The sequence below is a fragment of the Anopheles bellator genome, chromosome 2, assembly GCF_943735745.2.
Source record: "Anopheles bellator chromosome 2, idAnoBellAS_SP24_06.2, whole genome shotgun sequence".
Lineage (NCBI taxonomy): Eukaryota > Metazoa > Arthropoda > Insecta > Diptera > Culicidae > Anopheles > Anopheles bellator.
In genome coordinates, this window is record NC_071286.1 from 80,774,793 (window position 1) to 80,800,297 (window position 25,505).

The window sequence follows — 25,505 nt, forward strand, 5'->3', positions numbered from 1 at the left end:
TCGCATCGACAACAGTATAATTTTCCCGGCCGTCGCGGCCACAATCAACGATGATGGGTCAAGGAGACGACTTGGGGGAAATTTCCTTGCAGTGGCCGAGAGAAAATGCTCCCATGGACGCAGGTTTATCATGACGGGGGACCTTTCGCTGAGATCCAATTTTGCTCGAGGGAATGTATGGCCTCATTGCTGGTGCAATAGTTTCACAGGAATTTCACTATTAACAGTGTCGAACATTGACAGCAAACCGCCACTGTGTTGTCTAATATCCATCTACTGTTGTTTGCAATTCATTGACAATCCCGTAATGCATCCCGCAAATAGTTCCAATTCCAACAATTTCCCGCTTGCGGAAGTAATGTGTCCGATGATCGACATTTCCTTCCGATGACAGGAAGTCCATCATTACAATGTTGTCCACCATTTTCCTCATTACACGGTATACCTTATGGCCCCTTGACTGCCATTGCTACCCCCATTCGTGGCCCATTAATGAGTTTGAGCGAGCTCTTCACCCAGCAGAGGTTGAATTTGTGCAACTTCGGAGACTTTTAGGGGGCGCAGTTCCCCAGCATCGCCGAGGTCAACGAGCCGTCGCCAACATAATTGCACTCGGGTGCGTTCTAATTTGATTGAAAAGCCTTCGCCAACCGGGGTTGCCGTCGCCAAACTTCGACCAACGCGCGCAAAGCCCATTAGCGAATTGAAGCGAACCGTAAAAGGACTGGCCTCGAGTCGTCGGTGCCGCGGATTTCTTCGGCCCGAAGATTTGCTGCATCCAAAACAATCTGCAATGCGATAAAATTAATTACGTTTAATCAAGCCGTGCCAGTGCCTCTCTCAGGTGCGCCAGGTCAGGTATTTGCCTCGGTCTCGGCGGTGGATGTTTGGGAGTTTGAAGTCTCTTCGTTTCGGGTTGTCCGCACCGGGCACCGGGAAGAACGGGAGCAGCCCTCTTCAAGGGCTAAGGAGGGTGGGGGCAATAAAGGATTGGGTTGAAAAATTATAGTGGCCCTCGGACGACACTGACGCAATGACGCAGCTTCCTCCCGGGGGCGCATGAGTTGCCGCTTCGGAGCGTAAGAAGATGCGACACCCGGATGGAAGTAATTTATTTAAAAGCATCCTTGGCTCTTACTTTCTTACGACTAGCGCCGACTACGCCTTGTTTGCTGCCCCCAAAGGTGCGGCCTGCTCCGGCTGGAGGCCCGGAAATCATCTCCTGGTCCCGGCGCTGGAGGAAATGCAACCCCGGCCGAGTCGAGTCGGTTCGCGAAAAGGTGATCCCCGCGGGTAGGGCAGGGGCTGAAGTTTCAGAGCTTAATGTACCTGCCGCGCCCAAGGTAAGAGGGACTGTGTAAACTGTGTGGGATTGTTTTATATCACCCGGGGCCCGGGCGACCGGTGGACGGTGGGGCGCGGGCCAAAACAAACTTCTCTCCCAAAAACCGGTCGGATTCTCGTCCGGGGTCGGAAATTGAATTTGTTAAATTTCTTTTGCTCGCCCGCAATCACCGTTCCGTTTGCCGGAGTGATTTTGCGCCACCCGGCCCGGCGGTGCAAAGAAAACACCGAAACTTTTGGGTGCTGGAACCCGATGTGCTTGGCCACTTTCGTCACATCGCGGGGCGTTGGAGCGCCGCTGGCTGGGTCCTTAGTGCTCGGGCGTGCGTGCGTGCGAGCAACAACTTTTATTGTGGCGAATGATGCCTTTGGCATATGGCACGTCTTGCAGGAAGTTTTAATGCGCCTGAGCACCGCCAATGCGGATTGATCTGCGTGAAGTGCAATTGCGGGAGCGAGGACATTGTCAGCAAGTGCGTCGTGCGCACTAAATAAAGATAAACTTTTACGATTATTCTTTTTCGGAATCCAATTTCCAGACTCGCTAACGCTTAGCACCTTTTTTTGCTGATTGGTGGTCTGTACTCAATCTATTTGTTGATGTAACAATCTCCCTTCATCGAGCGGAGCCTAACTCAAGAGCAAGCAAATCGTAACTTAAGGACACCGGCAGGTGTTTATTGTTTACCTAAGGCTCTCACATTTTCCGTACCTCAGTTTCAACTCACCAATGCTCAATTTTCTCGGCCTCGTGGAATGCTTTTGGCGGAGAACAAATATGTTTGAACTAAAAATTCACCTCCTACACGCGAGCAAGAGTGGCCCATCGCTACACAGGAATGCGTTCCGGTAACATCATCATAATCAACATTCATTAGCAAAAGATTCCTTCAGCGGCGGATCGTGCCGGTTCCTTGGGCGCGGTTCCTGTCAATTTTTTCCATCTTTCAGCCTCCTAGCCGAGAGTCTCTCTCGCTCTCTCTCCACGTCGGATTCCTAGTGGTCCCTCCGATCGACATCCGGCTAATGTTTGCCGGGCGCACCCCGCTCTGCCCGCTGGAGGTTGATTGAATTTACTGTTTGCCTTACGTACCCGTCGATAACCGGCGGCCATCCACACGGGGGGTGCTTCCGTGCGTTCCGGATGCGGCGGTGGCCATTACGGTGCGGGGCGACCCACATTGTTACGGAATCCCCCCCAGTGGGTCCGGGCAACAAGTTCTGGCCGCGTATGGGGATGCTTACCTTTCGGGACCTATTGTGTGCTGTGGTGTCCGTGCCAACGCGAAAGGGGCGCTGAGTAAATGCCAAACTGGATGGGTATCATTTCCAATCTAATTTCGTACGAGACGAAAGAGTTACTCCGGATCCTGGAGCGGCGGGCGGACTCGCAGCACCGTAGTTATCGCCGTAAGATGCCGGCGACGCAAGGATGGCCAAGGATATATTTATGGCATTAGCAGATAAAGGGATCCTGCGCGCCACCGATCGGTAAGCGATATCTTCATTCTGCAGGGCGGCCGTGGGAGGGCGCGCACGCCATGGTTCCGGTTGGCTGGCCTGAGTTGGGTCAATGGGGTCAGCCAACCTCGAACGCCGGGCAACCTGAGCTCGGTGCGACGGTGGATGTCTTCATTTTTGCCAAGACCTTGCCTTCCCACAGAGAACCCGCCGCCGAGCCCGCCTGGAGTCGATGGGTCGAACCGTTCGATACGCCACACGGCCGCGGCCACTCTCGGTTCGGAGTTTGGAAGAGAGCTGGAAGTTAGCAACATTTTGGAGTTGGCTTCATTTGCATGAACAAGCTGGAATTGAGTTTGATTTCAATGCGGGACCCCTCCGTGTGATTACAGCAAAGGATTATTAGCCCCAAATCCCTTCATTCCTGAGGGGATTTGACATTTCAATCGCTACATCGTCCCGGGCGTTCCGTCCGGGGCCAAAAATAGAAGAAACCGACGCTGGAAACAATCAGCTTGACATCCTCGGGGCTCTTTGGTTCGCCGTTTGCCGTTGGGATGATGCTTTTGGACCAGCATTAAGTGAGCAGTAGTGTAAGGGAATTACCGACAAGGAATTGGCTGCAACTGGAAGACAAAGTAGGGTAATGATTAGGTAAAGAAAGTGGAGTAGCACATTCATTGCTTATTTGATTTCACTAAAGAAAACGTAACAAATTTTAATACAAAATCTCAAAAATAATTATATCTCAAACGGAGCACACTAATTCCATGTTTCCCAATTCAATGCGTCGCTTCCGTGACCGGTCGGCCAGCCGGCTGCAATTTACGGCGCAAATTGGGTGTCTTCCGGAAAGGTCACACCGACCTGCTTCCGGATTTCGTCCTCGATGCGCGCAATCAGTGCACTGTCCGCGTGCGACACCGTTTCCGACTGCAGCTTCCCGGCCCGGATGCAGCGGCCCACCTCGTCCGCCTCGTACCGCAGACCGCAGCTGTTGTGGAAGTTGAACGGGAGGCGTGCGGTGGGCAACGTGTCTTCCCGCACCGTACCATCCAGATCCGTGAGCGTGAGGGGGCACCAAAAGGAGTGCAGCTGTTTGGTCCACGGTACCGAAAACGAGCGTGAGAACGTACACCTTTAATTAGTAGCGTCAGGCCATTAAAGGACCGTTCCCTTTATCAGGCACTCTCGAGCTTTACTGCTGTTTGGCCATCTATCGATTAATCGCAACCTGTTTTAAGGAACTTTCGTCTCCAAAATGAGTAATGTTTGGGAAAGTTCTTGGCATGGCTTTGTTAAAAGCACTTCACACTAAAAAGATTCGCAGTATCGAGCTCTGTTAACTTACCGTCATGCTGCCCTTGGTGCCGGTGATGGTGGCCGTGTTCTTCAGCTCCTTCAGCGCGCTGGTCTTCATACGCCCGATGCCACCGCCCGGGAAGTGCAGTTCCGCGGTGACTTCCATGTCGACACCCTCCTCGTTCGTGACGCCCGACGCGACGATCTTCGTCGGGGCCACGCCACCGAAGGCCCACAGGCACACCTGGATGGTGTACACGCCGAGGTCCAGCGTAGTGCCACCGCCCAAGCTCTTCAACCGCAGCCGATCGACGTCCGCCAGCTGGAAGCCAAAGTGCACCTCGACCTCGCGCACCTCGCCCAGCTCCCCGCGCTCGATGCGCTCGCGCACTGCGCGGTAGTGCGGGAAAAAGCGCGACCAAATCGCCTCCATCAGGAACCGCTTCCGGTCGGCGGCCCGCTGCATCAACCGCCTAGCCTGGGCCTCGTTCATACAGAGCGGCTTCTCGCACAGCAGGTGCTTGCCGTGGTCCAGCATCAACAGTCCGATCTCGTAGTGCGCATTGTTGACCGAGCCAATGTACACGGCGTCTAGCGAAGGGTCGAAACGGTTACACCGGCTAGAACCGTGGCACGAGATCCGTCTCCGTCACTTACCGACATTCGGGTTCTTCGCCAGGGCCTCGTAGCCCGCGTGGGCCGTCCCGATGGCGTGCTGTTGGGCAAACTTTTGCGCATCCTCCAGCTTCCGGGCGGCCACGGCCACCAGCTGGTGATCGGTGGCCGGTAGCGTGTTGACAGCGTTCGCAAAGTCGTGCGAAATCTTGCCCGCACTCGCAATGCCCCAGCGCAGAGGACCCATTTTCCCGGAACTCCCGGCGTAATAAGAAACAGACGACACGGCCGTGAGCGCAGTTGTTGACGAACTAGTTGCCACTGACAATCCACGCGGAACTAGTCGATCAAAATAGCAAAGGGTTACAGTGCCGATCGAAAATGTAAGTGAGCGAGGAATTATCTATTCCGTCCAGTTGCTGACGTATGTTTCGATTACAATGGCCCGGACCGAATGGCAAGATTATTCGCCAAAGTTACTATGGCCAATGCCCACCGGGACACAATTAACGGTCCGCTTTTATCGGTTTTCAATAGGACAATCGAATCGGAAAGATTCGGATGATAGTGTCCACACGCTCGCTCGCTATCGCCGGCAAGCTAGTTGGTGGGTAAACTCGAACGCGGTCACCTTCACTCAAACGTCGGACATTGCACTATGGGGAATTTGTATGGGCCGGGCGGACATTGATATTTTTTTGGAAGAATCTATAAACTTTTTCTAACTTTTTTGTTTTCCATTTTTCGATATTTTAACGCAGTTTTGCTTCCGAAGTTATCTAATCTGCATGACTCCTGCATTCGCCACAGCGATGACTTATCATCTGCAAATATTGAATTTGTGATCAAAATCTTATCTTATCAAAGGAACTGTAATTAGCTCAATTTTTCATACCTTTTTGTTCACCCTTTCCCCATAGTTCATCGCGGCCGTAGGCGCCGCTTCCGGAAACGTTGTTTACTTTTTATTCGACGCCACCCAACACTGGCAGTGGGTATGGAGTGTTGACAGTTAGATGAGTCACCATTCTCTCCACGGTGTGCTGTGTTTGTTCTGCAACGCCTGCCACGATCTGAAGCACGTCGAGTGTTACAAGGTCATTTAACAAAAAACAATTTCCTCCCAGCATAATTTACCAGCGAAAGTGAAGGGTATTATTTTATGATTTTAAATTATTTTATATAAAATTTTCATTAATTCGTGTTTCATTTATAAATCGTACGACCAATGCCAAGGGCAACGTTGCGCGCGATTGTCCTTATTTGTCGTAACATTGATAGCAGCTTATCAGCTTGGCGCTCGAGAAGCGAAAGAAAACTGCACTTTCATCCTTGAATTTCATAACGGAGGCCAGAACATGAAGCAAACATTTTGCACCTCCGCTTCCCAGCCGGCGTTATCGAATGCTGGCCTATCAAGGAACACCGGTAGCCACATCACTCACGCCACGGTTCGAGTGCAATGGAATGATTGGATGAATTTCATGAGGTGATAATGGCCACTCTCTGGTACGCTGCTGCATCAGAGCATACACATAATGGCTCCTTGAATGTGGTGGTGATGATAATCAATCTTGTGTCTTTGTTCCGCCCACCGGCGGCGGCGTTCCACACGCGACGCGATCAATGCCATTCCGGACTATCGACTGTGATCAACCGTCAACCGGTTACGGCTAATGGTGCCTACCATTCCTAGGCTCAGATTGTGCAATGGCCACTGTTGACGATGACACAGCAGATACACAATAGCAATCGCACTTGAGCATGTAATGTTTGTGTTGGAATGCTCCACTGCCCACTGCCGATCAGCTGCGAGATGACCTTGGCCCTCAACTGGTTACAATGGAAGTAAACGTTCGCGTAGCTCATGTTTTTTCTATATTTGTTTTACATTAACATTATGCCCGGCAACTGTGACACCGAACTGGATTGCAATTTCCAACATAAACAGCGTTCGTTGGTGGTGTTGGTATTTCTAATCTTTTGCATGCGAAATTAGGGAACCGTCTCGAACTCGGCGGCTTCACGCATACAGATCCCGATCGATAGGCGCGTGCCGGCCGGCATTGTGAGATAATTCCGTGGCCATTTTCGGCGCATTCCGTTGACCTTGCAGGCGGTCGCCGGATCGCACGCACACGAGCAGCGAAACGCGAAGGTATAAAGCGTGGCTGGATGGCCTACGCCGGCCCGTGTGTCTGTTCAGCCAGTCTTGCGCAAGCAGCGATCGTGCTGGTTCCAACCGCTCTCCGGATTCGACCTTGAGCTGTGTATCTTTCGTCTGACTAGAATTTCTGTGACCGCTCCGGTAAACATCGCAAAATGGCCAACCCAAGCCAGGAGATTAAATACAAACAGGTTGGTTGGCAGGGTGCGCGCTGCGGCCGTTTCGTGGATCTCACCGCCGCAGTATATCCTTCTGCCGTAGATTTTCATCAACAATCAGTTCGTGAATGCGGTCAGCGGTAAGACCTTCCCGACGGTGAATCCATCGACGGGCAAGAAGCTGGCCGATATCGCCGAAGGCGACAAGGCTGACGTGGATCTGGCGGTGAAGGCAGCCAAGAAGGCGTTCGAACGCACGTCCCCATGGCGTCAGATGGATGCGTCGGCCCGTGGTCTGCTGATCTGGAAGCTGTCCGAGCTGGTGGAGCGGGACGCGAACGTTCTGGCCAACTTGGAATCACTGGACAACGGCAAACCGTTCCCGAACGCGATGTACGATGTGCAGGGTTCGATGAAAACGCTTCGCTACTGCGCCGGCCTCGCCGATAAGGTCGGCGGCGATACGGTGCCCTCGGATGGCCCGCACTTCTCCTACACCCGCCGCGAACCGGTCGGTGTGGTGGGACAGATCATCCCGTGGAACTACCCGCTGGCGATGCTGGTGTGGAAGTGGGGACCGGCGCTGGCCGCTGGCTGTACGATCGTGATGAAGCCCGCCGAACAGACACCCCTGACGGCGCTGTACATGGCGGCCCTCTCGAAGGAGGCTGGCTTCCCGGACGGCGTGATCAACATGGTGCCCGGCTACGGACCGACGGCCGGTGCCGCCATCAGCTCGCACCCGGAAATTCGCAAGGTCGCGTTCACCGGATCGGTGGAGGTCGGCAAGATCATCATGGCGGCCGCAGCCACCAGCAACCTGAAGAAGGTGTCGCTCGAGCTGGGCGGCAAAAGCCCGCTCGTTATCTGCGAGGACGCAAACGGTAGGTTTTAACCCGATGGCCACGAGATGTCCCCGGTGTGTAATCGATAATATTTGTGTGTCTGTTTTTAGTGGAGGAAGCGGCTAAGATTGCGTACATGGCGGTGTTCGAGAACCAGGGCCAGTGCTGTATTGCCGCGACACGCACGTTCGTGCACGAAAACATCTACGACAAGTTCGTGGCGAAGGCGGCGGAACTGGCCAAGGCACGCAAGGTTGGTAACCCGTTCACCGCCGGCACCGTGCACGGACCGCAGATTGATGACACGCAGTACAAGAAGATCCTCGGCTACATCGAAAAGGGTCAGAAGGAGGGTGCCAAGCTGGTGACCGGTGGTAAGGCAGTCGGTACCGAGGGCTACTTCATCGAGCCGACCATCTTCGCCAACGTCACGGACGATATGACGATCGCGAAGGAGGAAATCTTTGGCCCGGTCCAGAGCATCATCAAGTTCCGGACGCTGGAGGAAGCGATCGAACGGGCCAACAACACGTCGTTCGGACTGGCGGCCGGTATCATCACGAACGACCTGACCAAGGCGATCACCTTTAGCCACTCGGTCGAGGCCGGCTCGGTCTGGGTGAACACGTACCTGGCCGTCGTGAACCAGGCACCGTTCGGTGGCTACAAGCAGTCCGGCATTGGCCGGGAGCTCGGCAAGAACGCGCTGGAGGGTTACCTGGAAACGAAAGCCGTCACCATCCGGCTGCCGGCAAAGTACTAGACACTTGATTCCCGCTGTTCCGACTGCGACCGGCCTATCTTGATGTACGGTTGTTTTTCGCGTCTCGCGTTTGTTCCGCTAAATCCGGCTTCTTTTTGTTTGCGTGTTGCCCAGGGCAAATACATCTTCATCTTTACGTAGCCCCAGCGTGTTTCCTTTCTCAGGCGCCCGGTGTCCGTCACCTCTGCGGGGCACCTTTTATCGGCCCCGGAGCATCTCTTCTGACGGGAGTTCTGGTAAAACGGTGGTCAAAACAAGCGGTCAATCGCTTAGCATACCCGCACGGCACAGCCGGGACGCTGGTCAGCCCGAAGCGGGGAAGCGATAAATCTCTCGCAGCGAGCAAAAAGGAAAACATAGACTCCACCGTCTGCTCCGCGGGCAACGCTCTGGCCAGCGATAAGACCGTCCCTTATCGTCGACCAGTCCACCGCCCAATCGTTGCCCAAACTTGGTGCTGGGTTAGAGCGCTCTGACGGAGGCGCTTCTTGGCCACTTAAAAAGGGCACCGAAGTTTTGTTCGTTCGATTGCTTCGTTTTGAACCGATTTTTAAGCGTTTGTTTTTCCTCGGGGCGATGTTTTGCTCTGCCAACAGCCCGCAGACTTCCCACGGTCCCCGACCGTGTAGCCCAAAGACCACGGATGGGTTGACTGCGATACCGGCCACGAGGAGATGTTAATCAGCGGCTGGCTGGCGAATGAATAATGGAGTTTCGGGAAGCGTTGCCGGTATTTGGGGATCACCTCAATCACGGTTCAATGTAGCTCATTCGTGGTACCTTTCATTTTAGGGCCAACGGGTTAGTTCAAAGAGACCGGTTGCAACTGCACGGGCGAAGCGCGCTGTTCGTCAAATTTATCATACTTTCTTTGCCACACACAACCCGGCCAACGAGTGTGGCTTCGTGCCACATCGGTTATTTTGATAGCAAACCCACTCACCGGAATATGCACACGAGATGCGATTTTCCAGTGCATTTAACAATTAGCGCCACCATTCCGGGCCCTCAAACTTCAACTTCACCGCTCAACTAAACCTTCTGTCGCTTCGTTCGGAGTTCAGACCAAATCAGGCCCGCAACGCCGACAACCCGAAGCGTTGCTCTCGCACGCGAACTGTTGTTCCGGTTCCATCCGGACACGATGGAGCACGGAGGAGCGCAGGACTAAGAAAGTTCATCAAACGCGATCCGTACCGGAAACAGCTTGGAGATTCACATGCGCCGCACACGAAGGCGTGCTCAGTGAAAAGTTAATACGTTGCAATTATTCACCCACAAGACGCTGTGATCCGCCCGCCCAAGGATTCCCGGGGAAAGCCAGCCGAGTCAGTGGGGCGTGAAAATTAGAGCAAACGACAGCACCGAGCGCGATGGGGCGTGTAATGCTTGGTAGCACCTTTTTGCATAAGTTTGAATAATGGATTGTTATGTTTAGCTTTCCCCCGGGGTTGAAGTTTCGCTTCGACGGAACTGATTGCTGATTTAATTATCCCAAAAGCTTGGCTACCGAACGGGGACGCGAATCCTTTATGGCCACCAGTAACGCGCCAGTAGTGCTCGAGTACTCGTAAAAAGAAGAAATCGAAAAACATGAGAGAGATGCATTTGGAAAACTAAAACTACTGTCAATTGCCTGTCGTCCACAGAGAACTCGGGGCCATGCTTTCGTGCTGATGCTTTGTTGTGCTGATCCAATAACGTAACGTGCCCAATTGTGCAACAATATGATACAAATGCATCGATATGCAGCGTCAGCTCCCCTGCTGAGCCTTTCGGGATCCTTGCCGTGCGCTTACCGTTCGCCGGCGCTTCGCTCGGAGTCGCAGCGTATGGCGTTACATTCCTGCCCTTTTCCGAGCATCGCCGGGGAACCATCTTGTGCGCCATCGTTTGAACTTAACTTCAAAGCGTACTTCTTTTTACACAAAACGATGCTCGGAACAGAGAACCAGGCACGGCACGTGGTTCGCCGACGACGACGACGACGACGGCGTACCATCTCCGGCGGGTTTCAAGACGATGGCGCTGGCTGGCTGGCTGGAAACATCCGAAGGTATGCAGCATCGCTACCCGGGCGTCTTTTCGACGTCGCTTATCGGTTGAAGAGAACTGGTCGGGCAATTGGCTTGCTCGTTTGCCCCCCCCGATAGGCGATTAGAGGTTTTATTTTTTGGTGCTGCTTCGACCGAACATCATCAAGTGCAATTCTTTGAAAGTTTCTCTTTTTGTGTTCGCTTGCGTTGGTGGATGGGTAGGACGCAAACATTATGCAAACAACGCGAAACATGCAATCAATAATGTCGCAAATGTTCAGCCTTAAAGTGGACCTATCACTGTAAAATATATGGTTGAATTGATGCAATATTCGATCCATAATACAGTTTTTTAGTAAATATTTTGTTGGCTTGTCTTGTCTTGTCTTGTCTAATTCTAACGTCGGTTTTAAAGAAACTCCGATGGACACCGGTTTTGTTATTTTCTTCTTCAACTTGACCCATTTCGTCATCCGTCCGTTGACTCACTTTCGTCTCAGTCTGGTCTTTTATCCTGGTTTTACTCTTTTCCTTTGTAGAGACGTGGCGAGCAGTACGGCTTGTATTAGCATAATTCCGTAATACAACCCAAGCAAATCTGATAATTTTTAAATTATTCCACCAGACAGAAAAAGTCTTAGCCACGTTAGTTCTCCGCTTTGGTACGTATGCTCTCTCTATCTCTCTCTCTCTGGCTCCTCTTTCGCGGCCGGAACGGTCGAATGGAGCCTTGTGAAAGGATCACTCCCAGACCGTCGTCGTTGTCTGATGGAAAAAGTTTAACCGTTTCGGACACGGTTGGCCACTTGTCGGAAAAATGTCGGCAGTGGAAACTGCGGTCGTCAAGCGGGATTAGGAGCTTCCCTACGCTGGTTCCCCAGTTGAGCGGTGCTAATGCTTCAGGTGGAGAGCTCCAGCGTAAATTACATCCCCGCACCGTTTATCCGACGCCATTTTCTGTTCCGTTTTGTTTTTCTGTGAGGGTGAAAAGCGGGCTTTTTCGGCCACTGCGCAGCATATTTCAGTGCCGCCGCGTGACAGTGGATAAATCAAGTGGCCCCAAGTCGACCCGCGACCCCGCGTGGGTATAATAAACTTATGATCAATGTTTTATCAACAAGTTGACAATTACAAATAGTGCTCGGTCGTGGGTCTCGGCGTGATGGGGGATCCGGTGGAGAAAATCTCAGCCCGAAAACCACCCCCATTTCCGGGACACCAGATTACCGGGGAGTGGACAGACCGCGACAACCGGACGGTACATTAAGCAGGGGCAAACATTAATCATATTCGCGAGTCACCAATCACCGGCTCTGTGTGTGTCCATTTCCATAATGCTATCGGAACATTCACCGACCCACCACCGACCCACCGACCAGCCGCGTGGTGGATTGTGGTTAGCTCGATTACTCCAGATGCCATCGATCGGCGCTAGTGGCGGGGTGGCGGAAGATATCTTGAGAGCCACGGGTGGCCTGCGGGCTTAAGGAGGTACCGTGTAGTATTTCAAATCTCTTGCCCAACGCCGGGGACCCCGCCCTCGGACCCCCCTTGAGAGCATCATTTGCATTCGGATGCAACCGTGGGAACTTGGCGCTTGTCCGTTATGTTGATGCAAATTTAACGCCTCCCAGGGCTACTGTAAGCTGTAGCCGGGACGCCACCCGAGCCGTCGCAGCGGGAGCATAAATCATGTTTTCTCGTGTAAGCTTCGGTTCCTCCGTCCCGGTAGGGAAGCAATCGGAACCGACCGACTTGTGGACGCCCTTTACGACGAAGCTAGTTACTGTGCCAGTTGACCGATTTATTTTCTACGTGGACCATTTTCGAAAGAAACCAGTCAATTCAATAAATTTCTTAGCTGAAACTCTCATAGAGTTCTCTTTTTAGCTTGAGCTTTTCAGCTTTTACGCTCTCCTTTTAGCAAAGTATCTCCGGGTCGGTCCTGAGGTGACTCCCGTGAACAGAATTAATCTCCCGAAACCCGAAAGAGGGGGCCATTGAGCCAACAGTAACGCCTCAGCTGGCGACACTAATTGGGCGGACACCGCGGCGTTAATGTTGACTTTATGGAGCCGTTTGTCGAAAGGCGTATGTCGGAACAATTAAATAAAACACTCCTAGGAGCTCCTGGGGCTGCCGCCGGTATCTGGTATCCCAAGATGTTGCCACTCGAGCGGGCAGCGTCCTTTTAGCTCCCAACCGACAATCCGCCTTTTTCCGCGTTTCCCATTGTTTGCTGGCGATATTGTAATGCCCTTTTAATGGGGCACCGGTGATATGTCGCCCACGACCGGGATGCGCAAAAATGTTGGCCGGCTGTGATAAAATCCGGGCGAGAAAACCCGGAAACCGGGCGGTTCCGGTTTATCGAGAAAACCGGCTCGAGAAGGACCGGAAGCGAAAGAAAGCCACGTGGAACAATTATAATCATAAGTCAATTGGCCGTAAATTTGAGTGTTTGTCGCTCGTAAAAGGCACCCAATCGTAACGTTTAAGGGCGATGAATGAAGTGCTACATGCGAGCTGGTAAGGTGCGTGTAACATAAGGCACGACGATGGTGATGTCTCTTTGCCTTAAGTATCGACGATTACAAAAATGTAACCGTTTCGGAGCAGACGGAGCCGTTTCTTCGTACCCCCGAAGCAAGCATTCGAAGGGCCTCCGGGACCGCTTCCGGACGAAGGTCTTCAGGTGTATAATTATTACCCGCCCTGCAGTACGGCCCACCGAAAGGATGCGAGGAATGTTTCACTTCAATTGCGTCAATTTTTGTGCCCCTCGATAATGGTGAACCACGGGCCACGGGGGGGCCATGCTCTGGCGCATTCCTGAGAAAGGTCCAAACATTCCCAGTCGAGACGGCTTTTCGACGCACGTACCCGTGAAGCAAACCTGTCACGGAGCTGCCACGGGGTCTGTCTGTTTGCTCTTCTAGCCGCCCGGAACCGTCCTGCCTGGTCCTGGACAGTTGACAAAGTGTCGCTCGGGTGCGTCTAGAAGAGTCATCCACGTCCGAGAGTAGAGGTGACACATTTTCCGTTGCTTGCAAGACGGAAGCTGGTCCACACCGTCGTCCACCAGTGGGGCTGGGGAGGAAAAAAAACCAGTACTCCAAACACTCGCACCGTCCCGTCGGACGGACTGTCCTCGGCACGACACCGGTTCACGTCATCGGTTAAAACGTGCGAACGGAATTTTCAATCTTAAAACGTGTCAATAACGCCACATTCCGGGAGGACCGAAGCCGAAAGCCGAAGAATGTAAGCCACCGGGTGGGCTGGTGGGATGCTCTTACGCCTTTCCCCGTCGCGCCGGTCGGTCTCAAAGGGTTTCCGTTCTGCAACTGACGGTCCGCTCCGGTCCGTCAGTCTGCGTACTCTGGGGTCTAGTTAGGAGCATTCCGAAGTTTAACGGAGCGTGGGCCGAATGGATGTTCGCACAGTCCTGGCGCAGCCGAGGAATTCAAAAGTCGAGAAAAACGCGTGTAGCCCATAATTGAACGGGTGAGGCAAGGCCCACCAAGTACCGGGTAGCTGAGCCACCACCGAGATAAGCGCATTCCGGGAGCTCCGGGATGGGTTCAGCCCGAGCCGTGGATATCGATGGGCTTTGATTGAAGCTTCCGGTCGGAAGGTGAAGCTTCCGGTGTGTGGTCGGGCGAGGTGAGCAGCATTGCAGATGCCAAACGCATCACTCGATCCTGTTCATTTGGACGACGTTCGTTTTTGGCGCACGGAGACATTCCGGGATGGGCCGGCAGAATTCCGATGCGCGTCTTTCATCAGATAGCGACGTTGGGTGGTTCGGCTGTCAGGAAAATATTTCAGAGGATTACAGAATGGTGAGGTGCACCATTTCGAGGAGCATTATCCTTTGTAAGATGGACCACTTTCAAAGCGATGCATTATTTTATCACCACCTTCAAAGCATTTTATTTAATATCTTTAGCATGTGGAAATAAACCACTCGTGTTCCTCAATTTTAGTAACTGCAAAACTTTATTCTAAACCATGCTTTGTGCGCTTGGCACATAATGTTGACGCCAAGAAAATTCCACCCCAAAAACACACAAGCTATCAGTAGTCATTGTGCAACGACTTAACAGCCTGTACAGCTTACGAGTTGTAATGATAATGTACTGTTTGGTCCCACGGTCTGCTCAAGAGCCCCCGTAGCATCTGGAATTATGTGCAGTCTAAGGGCTGGGTGAAAAGTTTGTCCGGAGCTGGCCCCCTAGACGAGTCTTCCACTGGTCTAAACCATCAACGCAGAAGGGCTTACAACTATCCCCTGCATGCTGCTCTCAGAGTCAGATCAAAATCACAGCTCTGCCCTCACAAGTTGTTGGGCTGTTCAATTAAAGTTCCTCGCACCGGACTCGACCCGGCCGTGCTGTTTCCGTGGTTTCTCCAAAGCCAAACCCATTCGACACGTGTGTATGGAGCAATGTGTTGCCATGAAAAAACGGAGAGCTAAATAAACTCCACACAAGGATTAAGGCATATGCAGCCAACGGCCAGGGCACAAACAATCACCACTCGATGCACCAGCTGCAGAAGAATGCGCGCTCCATCTAAACTGGGTCCTCGGTTGCGTTCGGGTGCGGTTGCCTAGCCTTTTTCTATTTACGCTGCCACTGCCCACTGGCAGGGAGCATGTGGGAGAGCATATTTTTTGTAAAACTATTTCCAACCCGGAAACCACGGGATTCGGGCACACGGAGAATGCTTCCACAGGGCGGGCAGTCAGGCAACAGTTTGCGGGTTGTTGCATGTTGATTCCCCGGCAACCGACGGTGGCGTTGGCCGGGTCGGTAGGTGCAAATTGGCTCAAATTTGTTCAAATTAAGCCTCCGACCGGCTGGCTGGCCCGATGATGGCCGACAATCGTTCATCGTTCTTTCTTGCACACCGCCCAAAGCGTTCCTCGGGACCGTTCGTGCGTTTGGCCGTGGGATGTGTGGTTTCGTAGGGACATTACCGTGCCCGGTGCCGTGCAACAAATTGGCCAGGGCCTTTTTTCCGGATTTACCGGATAAGCTGCGTCTAAGCATCAATTATATTGCTCTAACAATGCGGTTTTCGGGGCAACACAGCCCGATGCTGCAGCCGGTGCAACATCCGGCATAAATCATCCGCTTAGTCCGAGGGGCGTAAAAATCATTTGTAAAGGTATATCCGGTATACCGAGAGCGTCTGGTGTGAACGTACGACCCGAGGCGGAATGTAGTTGAAACATTTGTGAGATTTAGTTACTCCTTTCGATCAGCGATGATGGATCCCGAGAAATGATGGAACCTATGAATATTCAATTCAATCCGATAATGTCTTATGCTCTACATTAATCCCCACTACGGTTCAGAAGGGTAAATGAACTTTTACAACATTTTGCAAAGAAAATAAATTCTTTTTTTAAATCCCAATAAGAGCGCATGAAGGCTTCCAGCACCCCATTTTAACACTCCGTCACTAATCTTCGGTACCGGGACGGATGGAATGGGCCTGCCAAGCCTGCCCCAACGCAATGATGTCCCCGTGAGCCCAAAAACCAACATCCGGATGGAAAATGGGAAATCGGTTGTTAGCGTGGGTTTCGCTAGGCCTGTACCGGGGCGCGACAATTTCCGGTTAATCTATCTCCCGTGGTCCGGGCGGAGAAGCGGGTGGTCGGGCCAACCTGTTTTGTTTCAATTTATTCCTTGTGCAAAGATTTTCCCCATACATCCGGGACGCGCGCCATCTACGTGGACTTTCTCGTGCCGTTTAACATGTGACCGTGTTTGGGGAATCCGTCGTGGGTATGTTTTTTGTACGTTCCTCGCGCCGGTTTATGGTGGCTTAGGCCGGTAGAAACAATGGAAGTTCCGGGCGGTTTCCGAGCCCGATATGAACTTTTCTCTCTCGCCCTCTCTCTCTCTCTGTCTCTCTCTCTCTTACATAAACTGATACCGGAAGAAAGTTTTTAGTAGCGTGCCGTACGAACCGATGCGATAGGAGTATCGTTTCCATCTCGGCTCATCATCTTTTTTGGCTTCATGAGCGACGGTGCTTCGCAACGTTATCGTGTCACTTTGAAGGCTGCCCCTGTTTGGCTAGCTGTGTTATTACAGTGAAAATAGGCCCCAGTCTCTCAGTTTGGTCCTGAGTTTTACGCCCATGGCTCACCAAGCTCGGGATGTAAAAATATGCGGAAGCAAACTGTGCCACTGTCTCTCTGCTACACGAACTATCGGAGATTCGAAGCACTCCCTTCGAACGAGGACCATATGCAACTCCGTTTATAGCCCATTGAGGTCGGATATCCGTCCTGAATGTGCGTTTTTCAAAGATGAAATGATTTTGGAGCAATTTTTCATTAACTTGCACTGCTTTTCAAAGGCTCTTAAAGCTCAGATACTGCTCAGGGACTGTTAAACATGTTTGTTGATGTTGACCAATCGACTTATGCCATCACCACCGTTCGTTAGTTTCAATTGATGGTAGAACCTGTGCGGGACACAAACAATGCCTGTTGTTTATTGAAGCTTTAATCTCTGCATTGAAGCCATTTTGTCGGTTGAACTTTCCATGGGAGAGCATACGAGAGAAGCCATGTGAGGTATGCAAGCGATGCCACAAATCAACTGCCATGAATCAGGTATCAGGACGCAATGGTTTACATTCAAATCAACGTGTCCTTATAACATACACCCTATAGAACAGCTTAACTCAACTTGTCCCATGTTGGTACTGCATCTTGATTAATTAATGGCGATAACACTGAACAACAAGAGAACTAACAAGAAGCATTGCAAACCGTATTCCATCCTCACTCTTCCTTGCATTAAAGTGCAAAGTACTTACTAGGTACGGTCACTACCGTAAGCCTTTCGGGCCCTTTCTACATTTTAGATGTAACAAAATGGGACAGCACTCACGTAATGATTATAATTACAAAATGTATTTGAAATATGAGCAAAATTAAAACTGGCTCTACTCAGCAAAACTTATGCTTACTTTTAGGCTATTGCTAGTCGACGGTTATTCCTGCCACGGCTTTGTGCCAGCTTCGCCGCCGCGTAATCAACTCAAAGGACTCCGGTACGCAATCACTGATTAGAAGGTCCCTGGCTCCACCGATAACTCTCCACACTCTTCGGCAGCCTTCCACCCCGGCAGCGAACTGATGTGGCCCCATTTTTTCGCACTTACCGTCGAAGGGGCGATTTTTCTTTGAACCCACTGCCCCGTGGTCCGTGCCTAGGGCCTCACGCCTCACCAGTTAATCGTGGCGCCCTAACGAGCCGCACGTCCTTTCGCGTTCGTTCCGCGAGCGCGTCCGGTGATGATAAATTCCTCATTGAAGCCTGTAAATTCAATTCCAGCGTCTGCCGGTGCCGGGCACGGAAAAGGCCCATCGTTTGTTGGGCCACCCGGCCGGGTGGGGCGTTTTCGTGTGGGCTGCGCTTCCTCCTCGCCTCCGCACGCTTTCCACCGAATCTTCCCGAGCCGACGACACTCGTGTCAATCATGTTGAGAGGTAATTTTGAGCATATTTCGTCGCCCGGTGAACCCCCTGCCCGGAGAAGCCCGGTCCGGTGAGCGTCTTTCCGTTTTCGCAAAGATGGATCGTTCCCGGGATGAAAAAATGGTACACCCACCCACAGGCGAGGCCGGTGATAATGTCGACAAGTGCGGTGCGATAAGAGAGCCAGACCGAGAGGAAGAACGAGAGAGAGAGAGAGGGAAAGAGAGCGAGGTGACAGGAACCACTTTATATCGGCAGACGAAAAATAGACCATGTGATTTACATATGAAAAATGGATCCTCTCCATCGCCCCAAAAAGGAAGACCTCAACAAGCGTGGCGCGGTTGGGACATTAGAAAATATTGCCCTCTGCACCGGCACCGGAGTTTGGAGCCTGCCTGGTCCCGAACCATCCCGAGCAACAGCCCAACAATCTTCAGGTGCGAAGTGGTAAACACTCGGCGCCATGCTGCGGATGATGAATACCCGGAGGTGATGCTGTTTCCCTTAAAAACGATTTAACACACGATGCTTCTGGCGGTAAGCGGTCGCCCTGGCTGGTACTTGACAATTGTTTCGATGGCAAAGATACTAAAATGGAAACATATTTTAATGAGTTTGTGAAGGGATCGTAACGTGGCCGCATGTTTTTTTTTCAACATTAGCACGAAATGCCAACAAATTGCCATAAACCGCATCTTCACGATTTCATGCACGGACCTGGAAACATGGCCACCTTCTGGCCACGGGGAACAACTGCTCTTCGGATAGGTTACGAGGCGCGGGACATGTTTAGAGTAGCACATGCGCCCCGGATCCACCTTACCTTTAGGTGGCCTATCGATTTTTAGATAAAATGCACCCATAAACCAGCAAATGGCTCACTATTTCTTACCGTCCCATCAATGGTTTGATGACTGAATTTATACCGCCCTGCCGCGGAGGACGCAAATCCACGACCCGCCCGAAAAGGGCCGCTGACTAAACAGATTCCTTCAATCAAGGCCAATCGCTTTCGCCCTCGCCGGCTAGAACTGAACTCACATAAGAATGGCGCAAAAAGATAAGAAAAAAGCGAACCTGAACCAGAACTCCGTTCGTAGAACTTTGTTTTATGGCCACATTCGAGGCCGGGCCGGGTGGGAGTACCTGACGATCTCCGTCCAGTAGAAGGTATTTCGAACCAAATTTATTTCCCTCCCAAAAAAGGTGGAAGAAAACGCCACGTCACAATGTGGGGCCAAGAGTCCCCGCACCACCGGAACACGTGGTGCGTAGTGTGGAGGTATGTTGTTGTTCCGACCGAACATGGGCATACCATTGCTGATCTACGATTTGGGTGGTTGTTTTTAATGGCTACCCTCCCAGGGCCGCCGTATCCTTTCTCGCCGTAATTCGGACAGAGCTTCCGTGGTGCACAAAGAGCTACATAAAAATTCACCCCCGATTGTGGTGTGGAAATCGGAACTGGCGAAAGGTTACGGTGCGCACACATATAGTCGGGCGAACCGTGTCTCCTAATGATCTGCAGCGTCGTAACTTTATTTAGGAGGTTTTGTGTGTGGCACTGGCCGCAGATGATGCACCAGATTCGAATTGAGAAAATGTCACCATAAATCTACCCGCCGCACTCACCTGGAGGATCTTCCTTGCGATTGACCTGGCCCCGGGTGGCGCTGAGAAGTGGCAGTGGAGATATAAAACTGGGTTCGATTACATCACTTTATGCTTCGCGTGCTGCTGAAATACTAAAACCTGCCCATCTTGACTTTCGCTCCACTAATTGGCGACCAATAAACGAGATTGAAGTTGCATAACTTTCCTTCTGTTTTCAATCATCATTATTGAGCCAGAAACGAACTGAGAAGGAGTATTGATACGGAGCGAAACATGAAACCTGATAACCTGAATCCTGTATCCATTAGGGCGAAAGGGGCCCCTGTCCGTCTCAATTCACATTAAGAATCAGAATTCGGGGTAAAAGGGCTATACGGCACCATGAAAAGGATTCCCCGAAAAAGTAACTCCCAAAGTAGGTTGCATGATACATTATTAGATCTGTTCGATGCATTTCCAATCCTCTGCGGACCCGCTGAGAACATGTGTGCAGCCAAACCATGCGACTCAATGCAGCTACGCCAACGGTCGAGTAGGTGAAAAAAAGCCCCGAAGCGCTGCCTCAAGAAGCTACTCCACCGTTTCTTCGCTTTTGGCCCCGATTGCTATCTCATTGCTGTACATCAAAGCGCCATCGTAGATCAACTAATGAATCGCATCACACGGCTCGGGAGCCAAGGGCGAAAATGTCTGCCAGCAGTGGCCCGAACGCCATCATATTTTGAACCATATCTCCAGGACCTCTGCTTCATTCATGTTCGGGCGTGGAGAACGTGAGGACCCGATTGCGGAAGTCGCAGCGCTATGTTGCAAAATGCCGCACTACCGCCACTGAAGGTGGTCACCAACCAAAAAAAAAAAAAGAAAAAAGAATCCGACGACATACTTTATGCGAAACCGGGCACGGCGCTTAACGAGCCAAAGAAAATCGCATAGAAATGCTGCAGCCCCGAGGACCGAGCCGAAAGTGCAACGACGACCGGGAATCCGAGAAAGGCCGGAAGATCGCAAAAAAACAAACGCTTTTGCTTTCCCGGGGACGAGAGCGCACAGTATCGAACTCCCGACCGGGAAATTGTATTCAAAGAGTCACGAATCTGCACTCGATTCTATAGTTCCAAAATACTCGTCTGGTCCCTCGTCAGACGGTGGTGCATTATGAAGATGGGCGATTGTTGAAAGGGGTAGACGATGTGTTTGAAATAGGATCACGCTTCGCCTCGGAGAGTGTCCTCGAGGGCCCAGCTTCAGTGACGCTGGTCTCAGCGCGGGTCTGTTTGTTTCGAACTTGGCCCCAGTTCGTCCGTTACCAAGACCACCTCGAGCCTCGAGTGTTTTATGATCGCTTTAAAAAGATGAACATTGAGGATGGCCACCTCACCAGCAGCGCATCATAATCACATCAAACCGAAATGGGCGGCGAGATGCGTGCATTGGGTGATAAAACGGAATGCGAGTAGTGCAGACTGCTCGTAAATGTAAGGCAACACGGGTTTTTAGTGCAACAAGATGAAAACCACGCCATGCTGGTACATATTGGATGGCCGATAGTATAACATTCGTCAAGTATTGTAGTGTTTTTGCTATTGCTTGAGCTTTATATGGTTTTTAGTACCGACGTCACTCTCCACGTTGAGAACGATTGTGAAATTAAGGCAGGTTAATCTTTGGTAGACTTTTGTAATTTGACGAAAACCGGGTAAGTTGGTGGAATATTAACCAACTACCAAATGAAATGAACGGAATGGTCCTTTTTTAATTATTGTATGAGCAGCAACGAAAGACTACCCCAACACGTGCAATCGCTTTGTCCTTCCTGCCCCATAGAAAACGGGACCGTTATACGTACTATAGCCATCTGTCATACACTGTTCTACCGTAGCAAAGTTCCCGCGTGACAGCGCTTTGTTGATGTTCGTAATGTCAAGTCAGGCGCGTTCGTGAAAACATTGGCGAAACGCGTTCGTGAAATTTCTTTTGGCACGCATGCCTTTCTGACGAAACTTTACAGATTGCTGACCCCGTTTACGTGTGCAATGAAGTGTCACTACGAAGTGCTTGGGGTGCCCCGTACCGCGAACGATGATGAAATTAAGAAATCCTACCGGAAGCTGGCCCTCCGCTGGCATCCGGACAAAAATCTGGACAATCCGGAGGAAGCGAACCAGCAGTTTTTGCGCGTGCAGGCCGCGTACGATGTGCTCTCGGACATGCATGAGCGAACCTGGTCAGTTCCTTTGGTGCCGAGTGGTTGGTGAAAACGGATGAATTGATGGTGGACTTTGCTTTTTCCGTGAACTCGCAGGTACGACAACCACCGGGAACAGATCCTGCGCGGAGGGCACACCGACTACGAGGATAACTCGCTGGACGTTTTCGCGTACTTTACTACCTCGTGCTACAAGGGGTACGGTGACGATCCCGGGGGCTTCTACGCGGTGTACGGCGAGGTTTTTCACAAGCTTGCCACCGAGGAGGTAGAGTTTCTCGAAACCGAGGAAGAGTTCGAAGCGATCCCCAAGTTTGGCGACTCGCAATCGGACTACGACAGTGTCGTGCGACAGTTTTACGGTCACTGGGAAGGTTTCTGCACGAAGAAAAGTTACGCCTGGCTGAATCCGCACAACGTGGCCGAGATACGCGACCGACGGGTGCTGAAGGCTATCGAAAAGGAGAATAAGAAAGTGCAACAGAAGGCACGGAAGGAGCGTAACGAGGAAATCCGAAGCCTGGTGCTGTTCGTGAAGAAGCGCGATCGACGGGTACTGGCCTACAAGAAGCTGCTTGAGGAAAGAGCTACCCAAAATCGGCTAAAATCGCAACAGAACCGACTGGAGCAGATACGGCGCCACCAGCAGGAGATCGAACGGAACTCGTCGAACCATTTCAACGAGGCGTACGAGGAACAGTTACGGTAAGGTGTCACCTTGTGAGTCGACTCGAAACATGTATCACAAGTTGTCACTTTTCCACAGGAAACTGGAAGCATCTTATGCCGATTCATCCGAAGAGGACAGCAACCCTGAGTGCGATGGCGCTACGAACGGACTCGGCGAGGCGATGGCCGGCCTCAGCGTGGGTCAGGACGAAAACGGTGACGAAAGCTTCTACGTCGACGATCTCTACTGTGTGGCGTGCGACAAAATGTTCACGAACCGCAAGTCGTACGAAAACCATGAATCTTCCCGTAAGCATCGACAAAACGTTGAATTGTTGCGCCAGGAGATGCGCGAGGAATCGGCACTGGACAATGGCCTTTCGGAGGAAGTGAAACAACAGGAAAATATCGACGAAGACACGCAACACTCCGAGGTCCTTGCTACTAGCGACGAGGAAGCGCTAGGACCGGAGCCGGCCCAAGAGGTAAAAGTGAAGTCGAAGAAAAACAAAGGCAAAAAGAAAGTTCTCAACCATACTTCTGTGATAAAATCGTCCGATGACGAGCGAGTGAAAGATGACGACACCAGGGAGGAACCCGATTTGGCAGGCTTGCGATTGGGAAAGAAGGCCGGCGCAGGCGCTCTGGATGGCAGCGATGATGATACGAACTGGACTGCCAACAGTGGCAATAAAAAGTCAAAGAAAGGGAAAGCGAAACCGAAAACCGATTCCGGTGCGCAGAAGAGCAAAACTGTTGCACCACCGAAAGAGTCGGAAGAACCGCCGGTCGAGGTAGCCAGTTCCAAAGCGAATGGAGGCCAACATTCGGACGATGAAGGAGACACTTCATCCACCGAACACTCGTGCGTCACCTGTAACGTAAGGTTTCCCTCGAAGAACAAACTTTTCGAACACCTCAAAAAGACTGGTCACAGCGTGTACATCGACAAGCTGAAATCGGCGAAAGCTGCAGCGACTGCCACCGGAGGTGGCACGAAAGGCAAGCGGAGAGGCAAGTGAACACATATCAGAACACGGGAAGCAATAAAGTGGTTTGATTTAGTTACGCAGACATGAAAAAGTTCAGTTTATTCGAAAGAAAGGGCGGGAAGTGGCGAAAAATTGGCCACTTCCCGGTGTCATTTAATGCTACACGAGTAAATGCGAATGTTTAGTAATTGCTTACTGGCACTGGAAAGAATTCTTCGCTGGGGATCCAATTTCAACCTTACCCAAAACCGCGCCACGTAAGACCAGATCCATATTTGCTTAACAGCTAATTAGTACAGTTGCCACAAATGAGATGTAGTGAAAGATCTAAATAAAGTTCAACTCCTTGTTGAGATTCTCATGCTGAGTATGGTCGTCTTCCGCTGGCCAGGTTAAGGCACACACACGAGCACCTGTCCCTCTTCCATGCGCTGCTGGGCCTTGACACTGTAGTACGCCGATTCTGCTCTGGCGCTCCCAATGGCACTGAAGAAAGCGAGCATAACGCCGGTGGCTCCAAGGTACAAAGCCTCTCCGAGATTGCAGTCTGACGGATAGTACGCCTCGGCGTCCAGGCCGCAGAGGGATTTCACGCGCGGTTCGGACCACCCCAGCGGATAGATGATAAATCCGCACAGCACCATCATGGCAGCCACACCTTGAAAGATGCCGATAAGCTTGTACACACTGCGGCCACAGAACGTGTGGACCCGGAAGCAAGTCGTGAGCGTGCAAACGAGCGTCATGGCGAGCAGGATCGTTCCCACGCACATCAGCGTCATGGTGAATTTCCAGGGCACGGGAAAAATGCTCGGATCCGTGGCCAACCCGTACAGATCAAAGTTGCCGCAGTTGTACTCGCCGCCGCCCATCCGCTTGCATCTGCGGAAACAGATTAATCGAAAAGGCTCAACAGGGGGAACGCAGTAGTAGAACGTTCCGTGATTTTACGTACCTGTTGTAGATTCCCACCGATGGTTGCCGGTAGATGGTGAAGTTGCCGTCGCCGTTCTCGATCGGGATTAGTTCCGGTCCGATGAGCCATGTCGGTAGCACGATCGCAGCCAGCAGGGTCATGCAGGCTAAGACAGTGGTCAGAAACCAGGTGACGCCACGTGCCGTAATAAGCAATTTGCCACACATTGTTCGAAAAGTAATTGCCAGAAATATGAACGCACTAACAACCGGACGATTCCGAGGAGAGCTACGCCGAAAAAGCGGTTCTGCGCCGAACGTGATCGAACTTGTTTATCTGGGAGGCCACACGAAGCGTAAGAACTAGCGTAAAATTAATTTGTAATGTCAAATCGCTTACGCTTCGTGTGACAGCAAAAATATAAAAGCGAAATGTCAAACGTGTTTCCGTTCGTGTTTTTGGTCCGAGAAAATAGAAATAGAAGAGAAATAAATTGATTTCTGAATATCTTTTTCCTATTTTTGTTGCTATACCAGCAAATAAGAACTTATATTATGCTCTGTTTGTAAACAAACAATATGTAATGCCAAAATATTAAGTTACGCTTCGTCTGGCCCCGCAATATGCGAGACAGCCTCTTTCCGCCCCACGATCAGTGCCACCAGCGCCAAAATGACGGTGGCGATCAACTGAACTAAAGCACGAAATATTGAATGATGTTTGAATATTGTGTTTGAATATTGAGTGATGTTTGAATAATTAAATTAACCATCTGTCCATTATCATTCACGCAAAAAAAGTTTGCTTTGCAGACTCGTAGACTTTGCAGTCCGTAGATTTGTGAAAAAGATTTACAATTTCCCTACGAATAATTTGCTCCTCTATTCCTCGCTACGTTGAT

At 51.4% G+C, this 25,505-nt stretch overlaps 4 protein-coding genes across 4 annotated transcripts; 2 read left to right on the top strand and 2 right to left on the bottom strand.

Moving 5' to 3' along the window:
- Nucleotides 1-3,469: 3,469 nt before the first annotated feature.
- Nucleotides 3,470-5,203, bottom strand: LOC131209012 (trans-1,2-dihydrobenzene-1,2-diol dehydrogenase-like). The gene is made up of 3 exons (XM_058201976.1): nucleotides 4,765-5,203; nucleotides 4,157-4,698; nucleotides 3,470-3,900 (listed from the first exon to the last, which is right to left on the bottom strand). The coding sequence occupies exons 1-3, from the start codon at nucleotides 4,967-4,969 to the stop codon at nucleotides 3,631-3,633; spliced, it is 1,017 nt and encodes a 338-aa protein (XP_058057959.1). The 5' UTR covers nucleotides 4,970-5,203; the 3' UTR covers nucleotides 3,470-3,630.
- Nucleotides 5,204-6,900: 1,697 nt separating this feature from the next.
- Nucleotides 6,901-8,795, top strand: LOC131211659 (aldehyde dehydrogenase 1A1-like). Its single transcript, XM_058205232.1, has 3 exons — nucleotides 6,901-7,080; nucleotides 7,151-7,931; nucleotides 8,003-8,795. Exons 1-3 carry the CDS (start codon nucleotides 7,045-7,047, stop codon nucleotides 8,653-8,655), a joined length of 1,470 nt encoding a protein of 489 aa, XP_058061215.1. The 5' UTR covers nucleotides 6,901-7,044; the 3' UTR covers nucleotides 8,656-8,795.
- A 13,059-nt stretch (nucleotides 8,796-21,854) lies between these two features.
- Nucleotides 21,855-23,718, top strand: LOC131209983 (dnaJ homolog subfamily C member 21). The gene is made up of 3 exons (XM_058203164.1): nucleotides 21,855-22,045; nucleotides 22,124-22,732; nucleotides 22,794-23,718. The coding sequence occupies exons 1-3, from the start codon at nucleotides 21,855-21,857 to the stop codon at nucleotides 23,716-23,718; spliced, it is 1,725 nt and encodes a 574-aa protein (XP_058059147.1).
- Nucleotides 23,719-23,770: 52 nt separating this feature from the next.
- On the bottom strand, nucleotides 23,771-24,890 carry LOC131210613 (LHFPL tetraspan subfamily member 2 protein). The gene is made up of 2 exons (XM_058203888.1): nucleotides 24,644-24,890; nucleotides 23,771-24,570 (listed from the first exon to the last, which is right to left on the bottom strand). Exons 1-2 carry the CDS (start codon nucleotides 24,829-24,831, stop codon nucleotides 24,081-24,083), a joined length of 678 nt encoding a protein of 225 aa, XP_058059871.1. The 5' UTR covers nucleotides 24,832-24,890; the 3' UTR covers nucleotides 23,771-24,080.
- Nucleotides 24,891-25,505: the final 615 nt, after the last annotated feature.